The sequence below is a fragment of the Xyrauchen texanus genome, chromosome 34 (assembly GCF_025860055.1).
Source record: "Xyrauchen texanus isolate HMW12.3.18 chromosome 34, RBS_HiC_50CHRs, whole genome shotgun sequence".
NCBI classification, from domain to species: Eukaryota; Metazoa; Chordata; class Actinopteri; order Cypriniformes; family Catostomidae; genus Xyrauchen; species Xyrauchen texanus.
This window is the reverse complement of record NC_068309.1, coordinates 11,131,057-11,145,884: the sequence shown is the minus strand read 5'-3', so window position 1 is coordinate 11,145,884 and position 14,828 is coordinate 11,131,057. Positions and strand designations below refer to the sequence as shown.

The following is a 14,828-nucleotide window of genomic DNA, read 5'->3' as shown; positions in this document are numbered from 1 at the left end:
TAATAATTATAAACACAAATAACTTATGAGATTGACATTTGAAATGAGAATGTCTATGTCAGTAAGCATGCTTTACCTATTTTTGTATGTAGTTCTGAGTACATAAAGCACACTTTATGGTATATAACCCAATGGGATAGCCTACATATCTTCATATGTAGTCATTATTATTCATTTATTTAATAAAATGCATCATTTATTAATCTTTATTTATTCATTTCTGTAATCATATATTACATGTATTCCTTCATTATATTTGTATAAGTCATTTGTTAATACATAAAATATGAAAAGCTTCATGAGTATAAAATGAAAGTATTATCGTTTGTGATTACGGCAAGGTTCATTTATGTTAATTAGCAATTGAGACCTGAAATCTCTAAAAGAGAGCGACCTTTCGGATGCCACTATTCCTACACAACTGTCACATTTTCCATGTTGCATTAAGACAAATGTATTTATCTAAAATGAGAAAACACCTACAACCACCAACAATCTGTTGTTTCTAAATGATCTTATCTGTGAAAATCATCCAGCATGCATTGAACATAGCAAACACCGACATGGCTAACGGAAATTACAGCTGCACATATGAGGGATGCGCATTTGGTGCTTTCATTTTCCAGTCTTCAAACGAACGCGAAGCACTCCGCCATATAACGATCCATTTGCAGTCGTGTTAAAACCAAGGGCTCTTTTTCCTGGGCAGATTGTTTCACCAACTGGAGTTTTACGCAACGCAATAGGCCCTACAATGCACTGGTGATCAATCATAGGGGTGAGGCTTTGCCAAAACACATACGCATATGTCAGTCTAATCATTGAATGCCGTATTTTGATATTGTATCTTCAATATACAATTATATAATCATTTGGGATGCTAATCAGAATGAAAAATAAAATAATCTCCGTCGAGACAGCATGCGTAATTCATTACATATTCGTGCAGAATAAGGGCGTTCCTATGTTGGACCATCTTTAAACCAATGCATCAAGCGTTTTTTATAGCAATCTGGTTCTCCAGCTAAATATTTCTGGTTTAAACCAAAAACGCATGGGGAAAAAAACGCTTGTTTGTGTCATGTTCCACAGATGCACAATGCGCAACGGTGCGTCCCCGTGAGCACTGTAATGTCTTCACCACTCAGCACAATGGCAGGGTAAAAACCGACCACATCCTCAGGGAACCAAACACGCAAGGAGCATTAAAGTCACATGCAATTATAGGTCTATACCGTAAAAACTATGTATCTATTTGGTTAGACCTTAAAGCACGTGTATACATTCTCAGTAGTTGATGATTAACATGATCTTACTTTCGCCAACGACCGCCTTTAATCCAATCGGTGCCATGATGCTCCTGAGTGTTCGCCCGTGTGCTGTATGTTTTCTTCCTCTCCTCCTCTTGCTGTCTCTATCAGTGCGATGGATGGTGCGCACCTCACACAGCAGCTGACTGCGGAGATTCGTCACTGCGTAACAGCCCCTCCTTGCTCTGATACTACCGACCAAGCGCCGTTATATTCTGCATGTTTGCCAAACACACAAGCGCATAGACACTGGGTGGATTCTTTCTACATTTCCCGCAGATTTTTCCTGTCATGTTGAATGAAGGTTGTAAAATATAAATGTCCTTGTCTTGCACCTGTTTGTGGTGTGTTTGTTGGCTACTACTTGATTAAGCCCTCTGGTATCTCATCATATAGTCACTTTGATACGATCAGATGGTCATCATATAGATTTTGTAAGGCAACTAAAGGTTTTACATTGGCAAAGAATTTCAGTTGTTCATACATGTTTTACTACATGGATTATTCGGAGCATTTTCTGCAGCGAGCTTTCAAAACAAAGCTTTTTTAGTTTACTTTAATACATTTCCTACACGAATAATTAATTTAAATAGAAACTGGTACGATATTTACTTGTATTGTGTTATTTGTCTTGCAACATAGGTGTGATTTAAAACTGTTAGGTCTAATGCAGCATTTAGTAAGTTACCAATTTTGTCCACCAGAGTGCGCTACAGATCTTCTTATTAGTGTCTCGTGATTTTTTTTTTTTAACAGGATAAATTACATTATACAAAAAAGATTCTAATAACCATATTGAGATCTTTTTTATATTATTATCATTATTTGTAGATTTTCTCTGTATTTTCTTCTCAGAATAAGAATTATAAGATTTTGTTCCTTCCTGTAAAACTTGCAAAAACATTTTGATTCATAAAATAATAATTAAATTAATCATTTATGAATCTCTTATTTCCCATACACAAATATGATATATGGCAATATGTGCAAAACACATATGTGTCACAGAAATATCTTGTTTATGAGAGAGTTCAACGGAGATTAGCGGACTGGTTCGAGCTGACAGAGAGGCTAGGCTAACTCTGTACAATTGTTGTAAGCAGAATAGCATCTCAGAATGTACACACACTACCGGTCAAATTTTTGAAACACACTCATTCTTTATTATAATTTTGTTTTCACATTTTAGAATGATAGTAAAGTCATCAAAATTATGGAATACATAAATGGAACTATGGGAATTATGTTGTGACTAAAGAAAATCCAAAATAAATCTTCAAATTAGTCACCCTTTCCCAAGAATTTGCCTAGAAAAGGCACCATCACTATTTGAAAAAAGTCCTTTTTGATCAAATCTAGACAGGCCCCATTTCTAGAAGCCATCACTCCAACACCTTATTCTTGAGTAATAATGCTAAATTGCTAATTTAGTAATAGAAAATCACTTGCCATTATTTCAAACACAGTTGAAAGCTATTTGATTCATTAAATGACACATAACATTATCTTTGTGTTTGTTTTTGAGTTGCCATGGTATGCAATAGACTGGTATGTCATAAGTCAATATTAGGTCAAAAATGGCACAAAAAAAAAAGAAGCAGCTTCCTCTAGAAATTCGTCAGTCAATAATTTGTTTGAGAATGAAAGCTAAATGCTTTCATTTAAAACAATGCTTGAAACTGCCAAATAAACCTGAAGTTTTCATACAAAGGTGTACACTACAGTCTTCAAAGACAGAGGACAACTGGTTCTAACAAGGACAGAAAGAGATGTGGAAGGCCAGATGTACAACTAAACAAAAAGATGAGTACATCAGAGTCTCTAGTTTGAGAAATAGACACCTCACATGTCCTCAGCTGACAGCTTCATTGAATTCTACCCACTCAACACCAGTTTCATGTACAACAGTAAAGAGAAGACTCAGGGGTGCAGGCCTTATGGGAAGAATTGTACAAAAAAAGACACTTTTAACAGAATAATAAAAAGAAAAGATTATAGTGGGCAAAGAAACACAGACATTGGACAACAGATAATTGGAAAAGAGTGTTATGGATCTTAACCCCATTGAGCTTTTGTGGGATCAACTAGACTGTAAGGTGTGTGAGAGGTGCCCGACAAGACAGTCACATCTATGTAACATATATTTTCCCAAATACTAGTGGAATTTGAATTTGTAAACTATATGCTCAATTTTATGAAACACACACACACATATATATATATATGTGTGTATGAAAATCTGATTTCTGTATAGGTTTCAAATTCTGTATCTATTTATTAAATTGATTTATCGATTATTGATTTTGTATTTGTATTTGTTCATGCATGTATACCTGGCATAAAAAGAATGCAGACCTAGCCTCATAGGGTTCAAACAATTATTTTTTTATTTTTTTTAAATATCAGGATAAAATGAAATACTTTTTCTTTATTCTTTAAACGAACGTGATTTCCTATTAATAGAAAAAAGCACTCAAATAAAGCAAGCAAGCCTGTTATTTTACAAACAGTCTTTTGTGTTGTGTCATTCCCAGATCGAATCAGCCGCTCTAAAATCATCTGCGATTAAAAATGCAACAGGTTTGTTAGGGTGAGTTTGGGTGTGTCGGGCTCAGTAGGCCACACCCCTCAGAGTGTCACTCGTTTGACCGAACAAGTTTAAATGCTTTACACGGTTCTCACGCGATTTCTAGAGTCGCGCGTAGCTCTGTCAGAGAAGTCGTTTTATTAGTCTCCAGTCGATGCAAAATGTGCGCGCCGTCGATCTGAGGAGCTGATTCTGCTCTCTGGGGATGTGTTTCTCGGAAGACTGAAAGGATAAATTTCACTAGTGTTTTTCTCTTTAACACAAGTCTCAAATCTCAAGGAACTTTCCATAATATTGGTGTTTTGTTCATTTAAATCGCCATCATGGGTGATGTGATTTCAACCAACCTGGACGAGGGCAAGCGCGAGATGATCACAGGTGAGACGCGTTTGTTACTTATAACAAGATAAACCAGTAAAATCGTGTTCTACAATTGAATTAAATGCTATTGTGAATGTAAGCTCCGCTACCTGCTATGCATTGGCAGTTCTTTAAGAATTACATTAAATACATTTTCATATCAATGTAATCTTCTACATTATTAACTGTGATGGTTTAAACTGAAAGTTTGACCCAAAGTAAGCTAGAGAGATGTTAATGAAATCTTAACTCTTAAGAAAACATGTTAAGGTTCTCGATTTGGAATGATAATAGAATTATTCTAGTTACGAAACCGCCTTTTGTGTTCCATTAAGTACTTTGTTTTCAAAGTGCAGGAGTAAAGTACCTGAAACTCCAGCATAAAGAGCCATTTGAGCATAAATTAATTCTTTAAACATATATATGGTTCCATATTGAACCATTAATTTAATTGAAGAACCTTAAAGGATCCCTCCTTGTATATAGACGACGACTTTTGAGATAATGTTGAGTAACACTTTCTCTGAGACAATGCCTAATATCCTCTTTTTATATATATATATTTGTCATAGTTCCATTAAATGTCTGTTGTGAAAACGGTTGTCTCAGCCAATTGTACTCAGTCAGTATATATTTAGTTATTAATAGTGCCTTCATACACTTTGACGTTTTTGTATGTTCAACTGATATTTTCTGTAACTCAAACATATAAAATAAATGTCAAAGTGTTTTAGTGTTGCCCTTCCATTTTGGTTTTTCTTGTGATCTATGAAGCTTAAAGCGTCTACTGACAGCACTTAACTTTAGTGTGTAGTCTTTAGTGTGGTTCCTCTGGTTGGTTTGAAGAACTTGTAATGTCGTCTACCTGTAGAGGCATGCTCCCAACAGAACCATATATTAGTTCCTCTTCCAGTCATGATGAGAAATAATTATGTACTTTTACAGAAGCATGCTTTTCTCATTAAGGGGCTTTAATCTTTTTCAGCCAGTAGTTTTGAGAGGCATGGTATAGCGCAATAATGCTTGCTAAGGTTTGCTTAGTTTGTTCATTCAGGCTTTTAGAATTTTCCTAGAATCATAAATGGAAAATTCAGAGTTGGACTGTGCCACTCGGCTGAGACATGGGAAACTAATGTAACCAATGCATAATTTGTGACATCAGTGGTGGTTACTGTGTTTTGGAGCAGCGGCTTCTCTTTCTCCCCTTGTTCCCATATGTTAACTGTAGAAACTAACTAAAGGACTGGACGAATAGAGCCTGAGTGTTTTTTTAAAGTAACGTTCTGCTGTGCAAGACTGTTGAGATTCCTGGTTGGGTAAAACAAACTCCGCTTGAGAGATTTTCTGAAGATTATTGTTATATATACCAACACTGTTTTGGGAAACAAAAGCTCAACCAACCTCCCAGAATTCAGAAATGATGTGTCTTTTGGCTGTAAGTGGAAATGTGGGAACACTGCAACCAGAACACACACCGTTTTACCAGGAGACACACCATAGACCATTAACTAACCAGAACCCACACCTTATTCCTTACCTAAAAAGAAAATTCTTTACATTTTTAGTATTTTCTTAACTTATGAATCTGTTTCCCAATTGACAGTGTCCCCAAAAATAGTCCTTTGTGAAATGCCATACTATAGTGAAGTGCATACAAGTCAGGACTGGTTAAGAAGTATAGGTTTCATTGTTTGTGTCTTTCAAGTACCAGTCCAATGTTTTCATTGATAATAGTTTAATCTTGTGTCTGTTAATGAGCTGCCACATAATTCAATTCCATTTCTGAGAAGAATGCCCATGGGATTAATGCAGGTGGATCAGGGCAGGTCCCACGCTCTTGCTGATGTCAGAAAATGCTGACTCTGTCTGCTGACTCGGCCCTGAGAGATGATGACAACCCTTTAAATTCTACCAACGCTCAAATTAATTGTGGGAAGGTGTTTAGTCTCTGTAAAGGTAGAGTATATGGGGGTGGTTTGTTCTTCTGAATCCTGGAGCAGTTGTGAAAATGCCTGTAGTAGATGGACAGGAGGTCAGAAGTTTGAAGGGAGGTTTGAACATGAGAAATTCCTCTGAAGAACTTTAGAACTCCCTTGTGAGCTATTTGACTATTAGAGGATGTTCTCCGAGAGCAGGTTTCAACATGTCTGAAAGTGAAGGGTGGCCCATCTGCTTACTTTGCATGTGGGAGTGGACATTTGTGAGCTTTTGGTCTTTATGTTCTTTGGTGCAATAGATAGCACATTTGACATCTAGATTTTAAAGGAGCTGTTTAAAGGTTGTGGGTTCAAGTCCCACCAAAGTTGCAGCTTTTTAGGGGTGGTGTAGTAGGGAAAGATATGGGCTGGAATATGCCATCTTGGAATTAGGGTCTTTGACTTTGTGACGCCTAGGGGCATGGATGCAGCATCATTAAAACTTGGGATGCACTGATCCCGATACTGAAGTTTTAGATGCATCGGGTATCGGACCGACGAGCCCGATCCAAATCCGATACTGTGTGTTAGTCACTTTCGTTACTGTCAAGCTAAAAAAATTACTTGCATAGAACCATAAAAACACAATTAAAGTAATTCATATGACTAATTTAATTCGTCATTTTATTCAAAGCCACTTGATGACGTGCTATAGCTCTGTGAATCACAAAAGACTGTTTTATGAGTAAATATATAAAATTCATGTGCAGTGTATATATAAATATATAAAATGTCGCAGCTCTGTTTACACACACATTCGCGGCTATTTTTAGCCTTCACACGTTGCTCAATATCTGAGCGCTACTCACAAACAACATCTCAGATGTAGATGCTCAATAGTTTGGTTCACTTATAATATGCATTTACAAATAGACACATACAGGACTTCCTGGAGAGTTTAGAATGTCAAAATAAAGCGTGAGGGTTTAAAAGTTAAAGGTGCACGATTGAGATGTATTATTGTTTGTTTACAAATTATTATAATATTTAGCAGATATCTTGGCAGAAAAGAACTAGTTGAAAAAAAAAAAAAACTGCTGCTGCTTTTCTGCTGATGACTTATATTGTTAATTTTGCTGCTACATTATCCAGTATACTAGTTAATAATAAAGTGTTTCTGAATAAGCTATACATTTATATTGAAATAATGTGTAGTTAGTGTGTTTCTTTACATATTAAAGAGTACTCTCAATTAGTTCCACACAATAATGTAAAGATATTCTAAACTGATTATGCAAAAAAAAAAAAACAACACTGGTATGGGATCGGTGTTGGCCGATACTGAGATTTCCATTATTGGAATCGGATCGGAAGAGAAAAGTGGTATCCGTGCATCCCTAATTAAAACACAATAGTTTGCAGGAACCGATGCTAAAGCAGAAATTCACTATTCACAGTAAGCCATGATTAATTTAATCCATTAGTGAAAGTGTCCAGTAGCAGGGTGGTTACTGAGATAAAGCGAATAGCATTCGGCTTGTCATGTGATCATAACATGGCAGCCCCCATGAGGGGACCCTTTTCATGTAGGGATGCACCGATACCACTTTCTCTTCCGAGAATGGAAATTCAGTATCAGCCTATACCGATCCGATACCAGTGTTGTTGTTTTTGCATAATCCGTTTAGAATATCTTTACATTATTGTGTGGAACTAATTGGGTGTGCTCTTTAATATGTAAAGAAACACAAACCTCAAACTACACATTATTTCAATATATATGTATAGCTTATTATGAAAAACTTTAACTAGTATTCTGGATAATGTAGCAGCAAAATTAACAGTAATTCCAGTACAAGTCATCAGTAGAAAAGAAGCTGCTTGTATCTGGATTTAAAGTTTCAGATCCTTTTTTTTTTTTTTTATTAGACATCAACTCGCTTTTCATTTTCATTCATTTTTGGAACCCGTTCAACTTAAAGAGCACCTATTATGGTTTTTAAACATGCCTAATTTTGTTTTAAATGTCTCATACAATAAATTTACATGCATCCAAGGTCAAAAATGCTTTTATTTGCTTTTTTATTACCAATTTAAACCCAAGTCCATTAGTGTTACATTGGAAGATCAACCTGAACCACCATCGCAAGCACAACGAAAACAGGACGTTTCTCAGTGTTAAGTTTATAAGTAGTTTGACAATAACGTTAGTTAGCCGGTTAGCAGAGGCTAACAAACTAACAGCGGCACTGTCTGTACACGTATACAGACCAGAGGCGGGTTTTTTGTTATCAAATTATGTAGGTTAATACAGGAAGTAAGTCTGGAATTACTTACGACTCGTTTCAGGTGTTTCGAGTCAGTTCTTTCTTTTGGGAGCCAATAACTATTTGTTATGCACTTTGATTTTTTTAAACTTTGCAGACTTTTTTTACATTCTCAAACGGCTATATAACACACTACATGAAAGGTAATATTTGAAAAACCATAACGGGTGCTCTTTAAATATTATTATAATTTGTAAACAAATTATAATAATAATATATTATAATAGTAATATATATATATATAGTAATATATCTCAATCGTGCACCTTTTGTCACGGATCCACTCTCTCTCTCTCTCACTGCCATCACAGCACTCCCTCTCCCCTGAGTTCTGATTAGCCTACATGCACCTACCTATCATTAGTGGCTAATCAAGGTGTAAAGGAGTCCAAAGGAAAGGAGGTGGCGAGAACCAGCCTGGTGATATAAACAATATTTAATGATTAACTTAAACAAAAGACAAACACACACACATGACGATGTCCATAAACGATCTCTCTCTCTCTCTCTCGTCGCACCACCGTCCGCAGTCGGCATTTATCCCTCTCAGAGGCTTAATTAACCTGATAAGGGACCGGGTGTATATAATCACGACCCGGCCATGCCCTCCGCCCTGTCACACAAGGACTGCATAACCCGCTTTCACACACACACTCTTTGTCTGTTCTCATCGATAGTATCTCTGAGGCTCCACACCTTTCTACTATGTCAAACATAATGTCATAAGACTGTTGTGAGTTATCTGTTCAATGTGTCTATACCCTGTCTAAATATTACTCACCTGCTGTTTGGACTGGATTTACTCGCATGATGTTTACATCACTGTTTCAATCATCTGTTCAATAAACCCTGCTACTGAGATCATATTTCTACCTCTGTGAGTCTCATGACACCTTTACCTTTTAAACCCTCACACTTTTATTTTGACATTCTGAACTCTCCAGGAAGTCCTATTTGTCTGTTTGTAGACGGATTCACAGTAGTTTAATTCACTTCTTATTCAAATTCTGGTAAAATGCACCTCCGGTGCCATTCTAAATGCATATTATAATATGCATATTATAAACATTATAGCATCATAATCAGGCTACACTGGTCACAATGTATGTTTTGCACTGTAGATTCAAAAGGACTGACTCGTAAAAAAATCATTAGTTAGGGAATCGGACCACACAAGTCACGTTGTATGTTTTGCGCTGGTAATTCAATAGCATTGTTTCAGTGATGCTGAATTGTATTGCAGGAAATGCTTTCAGTGTATTTTAGCACAATGATTTTTGAGAAGAAAAGTCATGGAGTGGAAAGTCATGAAAATCATTCGTTTCTGGTTATTTATTTTTTTAAGATGAAAACGGTTCTGAATCTGTTCCCAACTGGGCATTTCCATGAAGATGTCAACCGTACCATGGAAAACAGTGATTTCAATCTTATTTCAATTCATCATGCAGCCTTGAAGGGAATTATAACATAATAAAACATATCTCAGAGGTTGAAGTCTTGTGTTTTGTGTTTTGGATGGTTTCCCCTCATGATTCAAGTTCTTCTTTCACAATGAACCATGTAATTTGAGTTCTTTTAGTTTGTCAAGACAAATGGCTGTAAATATCCATGTGAATAACTTCTGTGGAGTAGTCAATGCTCAGACAAACCAAACTGAGTCCTCAAGTTATACTAGTTTAGTACAATAGTGGCTCTCCAAGAGAATGGACTGCCCTGACAGACGCAGCGTCTGCTGCATTCATTCAAACACAACAACAAGCTTTTCATGAACATTCCCTGTGACAAGAGGTTCTAATTTGATGAGGCTTTTAAAGAAATGAGGTACTGTATAAGAAAGAGATTTGTTGTGGAGATATAGACCTGAAGAAAGCCATCATATAGTATTTTTTTTCTGATACACTAGACCTGCTAAAATACTGATAATTGAAGGATTGCTTAATTTATACAACGTGTGTTGGAATGCTGACCTGTATGAATCCTCACGTCACTTGTGTTTGAGGATATGGTACGTTAAACCGGAATACAAAGAAGACCATGTGTATTTAGTTTTGTGTACCAGTAATTCATTAGATGTGGCCTTCCATTTCAGTCCTAGTCAGATTGTTCCTTCCTGTTATGGAAGCACCTTTCCTTTCACTCACACAAACATGCATGTGTACATACTGTACAGTAGCTATCTTAATGAGGACAATCCATAGACTACTTTTTGTATTAGATAAAGCTTATTATAATAACTACAGACTTGCCCTACACTTATTGGTTTTTTTTGTAACACCCATTTTATTTTTTATAATTTTTTCAAAATTGTTTTTATCTTTTAGCACATCCACAATGGGGACTTTTTCATATTTAGCTAATTTATGGGGACAATTTTCCCCTTAAGGTAGGCCTGTAGCTGAGTAAGCAAACTCTGCCCCAGACACTCAGTGGAAGACCAGGAAAACAAGGCTATCAACCAGAAACCACCAGAGAACTTTGAATATTGCATTCAAATGTGATTGCCTCTAATCTTGCATACATTTTTCCATGAAAATTTATTCTCTCTCTATATATATAAACAAATTCTTCTTAATAGCACCTTTCTTATTTTCATAAAGCTTTGAGCCTGTGTGCCTATTAAAAGTGGATCAGTGTTTTCTCAGACATAATAATTTTAACACCAGAGTGTTGTGATGTCAGTGTAGTGTATTTGTTGATTAGGGCTGCACAATTTGATCCAAAAATCATATTGTGATGATTATTGTGATTATAAGCATTTTATGCATTCTCATATTGCTACTTCGATGTCAAGCTTAAAGGATTTATTTACATAAAATCTAATTCAATAGCAAAAATAGTAGTAGCAGTAATAATAATGTATTATTTTAGAATAATACAAAAATATATACTACTATTGTAAACTGATCTGAGGCTACTAAAACACTGTATCATGAGCCCCAAGCATACTTGTAGCGTCTAGTACACTACAGAGTGTCATGTGTAGGGCTGCCCGCTAATAGTCGACCAAACGTTACTTGATGATAAGAGTTTGGTCGAGCAAGTTTTATTTGGTCAGTTGGTCGCAGAAAGAAAACTCCACAGGAAGTGACGGACAGACATGATCGTTTACACTGCTGGTCCATGCGTTAATTATGTCGGGCAGGAAATCTAAAGTGTGGAATAATTTCAAGAGGGTAAAGGATGACCCAAGTAGGTGACATGCAAACTATGCACACTAACAGTTCTAGTGTCCCTATAATTCAAATCGCTTAATCTAAACTATGTTTTTTGAAAATGTAAAAATACAGAACGTTTTTTTGTGTGGGTTACTGTTAGGGGATAGAAGCTATAGTTTGTACAGGATAAAAAATTATTTTGTCTATGGAGAGTCCTCATAAGGATAGCCGCACCAACGTGTGGAACAATTCACTATCAAAAGACTTAACCTATCTAAACAGCTTTGTTACATTATATATACAGAATATTACAATATTTAAACTAAAATATGTAGTAGTTTTTTGGTACTTGTATACATTTCACCCTCATGTCTGTAATACTGTATACCACAACCAACAAATGCAGTCTGCAATTTAAATATACTCTGAATATTCCTTTTAAAGCTACATTGTACTAAGTTAAAAACATGTTAACACTGTTGACAGTTGTTGATTACCACAAAAAATAATTTCGTCTCATACCTTAGTTTGGAAATTAAGACCCGATATATATATATATATATATATATATATAAGATATTTTTCGTTCAAGGGTAAAAAAAAAGTTCTAAACCGCTGAGCAACGGTGTACTGTTTGTGAACATTCAGACACCATGCACACCTGGGAGGTCTTTAAATTTCAGGATGCTCAGTAAAACCTTAACTAATGTGATATTAAAATGTGTTCTTAATGACTGAGTAGAATTCACACAAGGCCAGTAAAATAAGCTGTTTTAACCACTCTGATAATTTGAATTAATATTCAATATATTAAGTAGATAATGTTTAATTTGTCTTGTTTTATATTCTGATTTCATGACGCTAACACTGCGCGGTCATGATATGCGCCATTACACTCGGTTATTGTAATTTTTGATGACACTGATACTACTGCAAAAATGGGTGAGAAGAAATGATTCTTTTGTGGACTAATTAAACAAACAAAAATGCATGGCAGGGTCTTGGAAAATGTCTTTACATGAACGATCGTACAGATGTTGGCAAATATGCATCAGCTCGCTAATAACTCTGCACGCTGATGTGTTTATGTTGACTGAACAAAGCAAACAAAATTAGCTGTCGGGTCAGTCCATCTCAAATGGTCCAATAATTGTAAAGTTAGTTGCTTGACCATTTTTAATTTACCCTCAAATTGTTTAGATTGATTACATCTGTGTTGGTATTGCAAAACCACCAGTTTTTTTCTATTTGATTTTACTTGGTTTAACCACGACGGCCATCTTCGTGTCATGGCACACAACAAATATTGGCTATACAGCTGTTTACTGAAACCTCAATATCTCGGCTCAGGATGGTCTTAGCTCCTTGGAACAAAAACGTATCTCTAGAGCACATTACAAGTTAAATGTATATAATATAAACATTTTGCCCATTCTTGTTCCTTAGACTTCAAGCTTAAGTTCTAATGTAATGCTCAAGATTTATAATGGGAAGGGTTCGAGTCTTAATTTGAGTTTGAGATTCCACTGGTTACAGAGCTAGGGCTAGTAGAAATCTGGGGAAAAGCCTGCTTTATTCATGCATTTTGAGAAATGAACTGATTTAATAGAAGCATAACAAAAATGAACAGTATTTTACATGTTTAAATGTACATGTTTTATTAGAAGCTCAGTCAGTCATAACCCATTTCTTAAAGGTGATGTTATCAGGACGTGTGTCATCTTTGTCTGACTCTTTAAGCATCTGCAGTAAGGCCTCTATACATAGACTCTAGTCACACTTGTTGATCATGCAGTCATAACTGTTTGTCAAAGACTAGAAGTACCAGCTGGTCCACTTTTAGCTTTGCTGACTCAACCATCAGCTTGATGTTCGGATGTTGTGTGCAGACACAGACAGTGCTCTTGGCAGCACACACCATTTTGGTCTCCGTTCACAAAATTTATGAATTTACTCTGGGTGCTGATTTTTAAACTCCACATACAGTTCATTAAGGTTCCTTTAAAACTATATGCTTTGTTTATGAACATTTTGAAGAACCCAGTGATAAATCATGCTTCACTGTTGCCAATATCAAATGTAGTAAAAATGTAGACCTCATTGACAAGCATAAGCTATTGTATGTCAATCACAAACATAATTACTGTAAAATACTTTCACTACTAAATATTTGTTATATTACATCTGTATTTCTCAAAATGCATGAAAAGAATATGCAAAATTCATACATGTACATCTACCTTGTAATGTGCTCTAGTCTAGAGATCAGTTTTTGTTCCAAGGAGCTAGGACCATCCTGAGCAGTGATTCTGAGGTTTCCGTTAACAGCTGTATAAACACAATTTGTTGGGTGCCATGACACAAAGATAGCTGTTGTGGTTAAAGGAAAATAAAAAATGTAAAAACTGGTGGTTTTGCAATACCAGTACGTAGAGGTAATCACTCAAATAGGAAAAAATGGGAAAATTAAAAAATGGGTCAAGTAACCGGTATTGGACCACTTGAGATGGACTGACCATGTCGGCCTCATGGTAGGTGGAGCTTCAGGTCACACCTAACGATGACGTGGACTAATGGCAGTAAGAAGGCGTTTAGCAGCTGGTTAGAAATTATCCTAAAAGTTCGCCCAGCCTAGCTGTTACAAACTATTGAAACAAACGCAAAAACACCTTTTTGGCCAGATTTTGTTCGAAATGACATCACACCCGTATGGAAGTCTATAGCCCAAGAATGCAGTTGCCCAAAGACTTCAATGTACATGTCTGTATATGCACGTTTTTGTTTTGCAAACTGATGTATTAGTTAGTAAATTAATGTAAAAATAATTTTCTGTGATAATCAATAGCATGCCACGAGTGTTGGCGATAGAGGTTGTTTTTACACAGAATATTAATTTACAGTGGTTTCTTTTTTCCTGTGGTGCAGTTTAGCAATCTAATATTACCTTGTTTCTGTTCCAATCTAGCCTGCACCAGTGCTGTGATGGCAGAGTTTGGGAGGATTTATGAGCAGCAGTACGCCGTGGCTCTGTTCAACAGTGTGCGCTTTGAGATTGAAGCAGGGGGGATCCCCCAAACACAACTACTACACCGAAAGGTACCACTTCTGTCAAGTGTCAACACCCCAACTTTTCATGTATTCCTCCTCTACATATTTCAGGGGGTGTAGATCCA

At 36.1% G+C, this 14,828-nt stretch overlaps 2 protein-coding genes across 3 annotated transcripts in view; one reads left to right on the top strand and one right to left on the bottom strand.

Annotated features, from left to right (window-relative positions):
• Window positions 1-1,463, bottom strand: part of LOC127627524 (syntaxin-binding protein 1-like) — a 42,166-nt gene extending 40,703 nt beyond the window's left edge. For both annotated transcript variants that reach the window (XM_052103946.1, XM_052103947.1), the window contains exon 1: window positions 1,317-1,463. In XM_052103946.1, the coding sequence (XP_051959906.1) occupies window positions 1,317-1,353 (37 nt within the window). In that variant the 5' untranslated portion in view covers window positions 1,354-1,463. The remainder of the gene's footprint in view (window positions 1-1,316) is intronic.
• A 2,512-nt stretch (window positions 1,464-3,975) lies between these two features.
• The window catches only part of LOC127627785 (protein Niban 2-like), a 42,823-nt gene continuing 31,970 nt past the window's right edge, over window positions 3,976-14,828 (top strand). Inside the window, exons 1-2 of the mRNA XM_052104330.1 lie at window positions 3,976-4,275; window positions 14,621-14,751. Of these exons, the coding sequence (XP_051960290.1) occupies window positions 4,221-4,275; window positions 14,621-14,751 (186 nt within the window). The 5' untranslated portion in view covers window positions 3,976-4,220. The remainder of the gene's footprint in view (window positions 4,276-14,620; window positions 14,752-14,828) is intronic.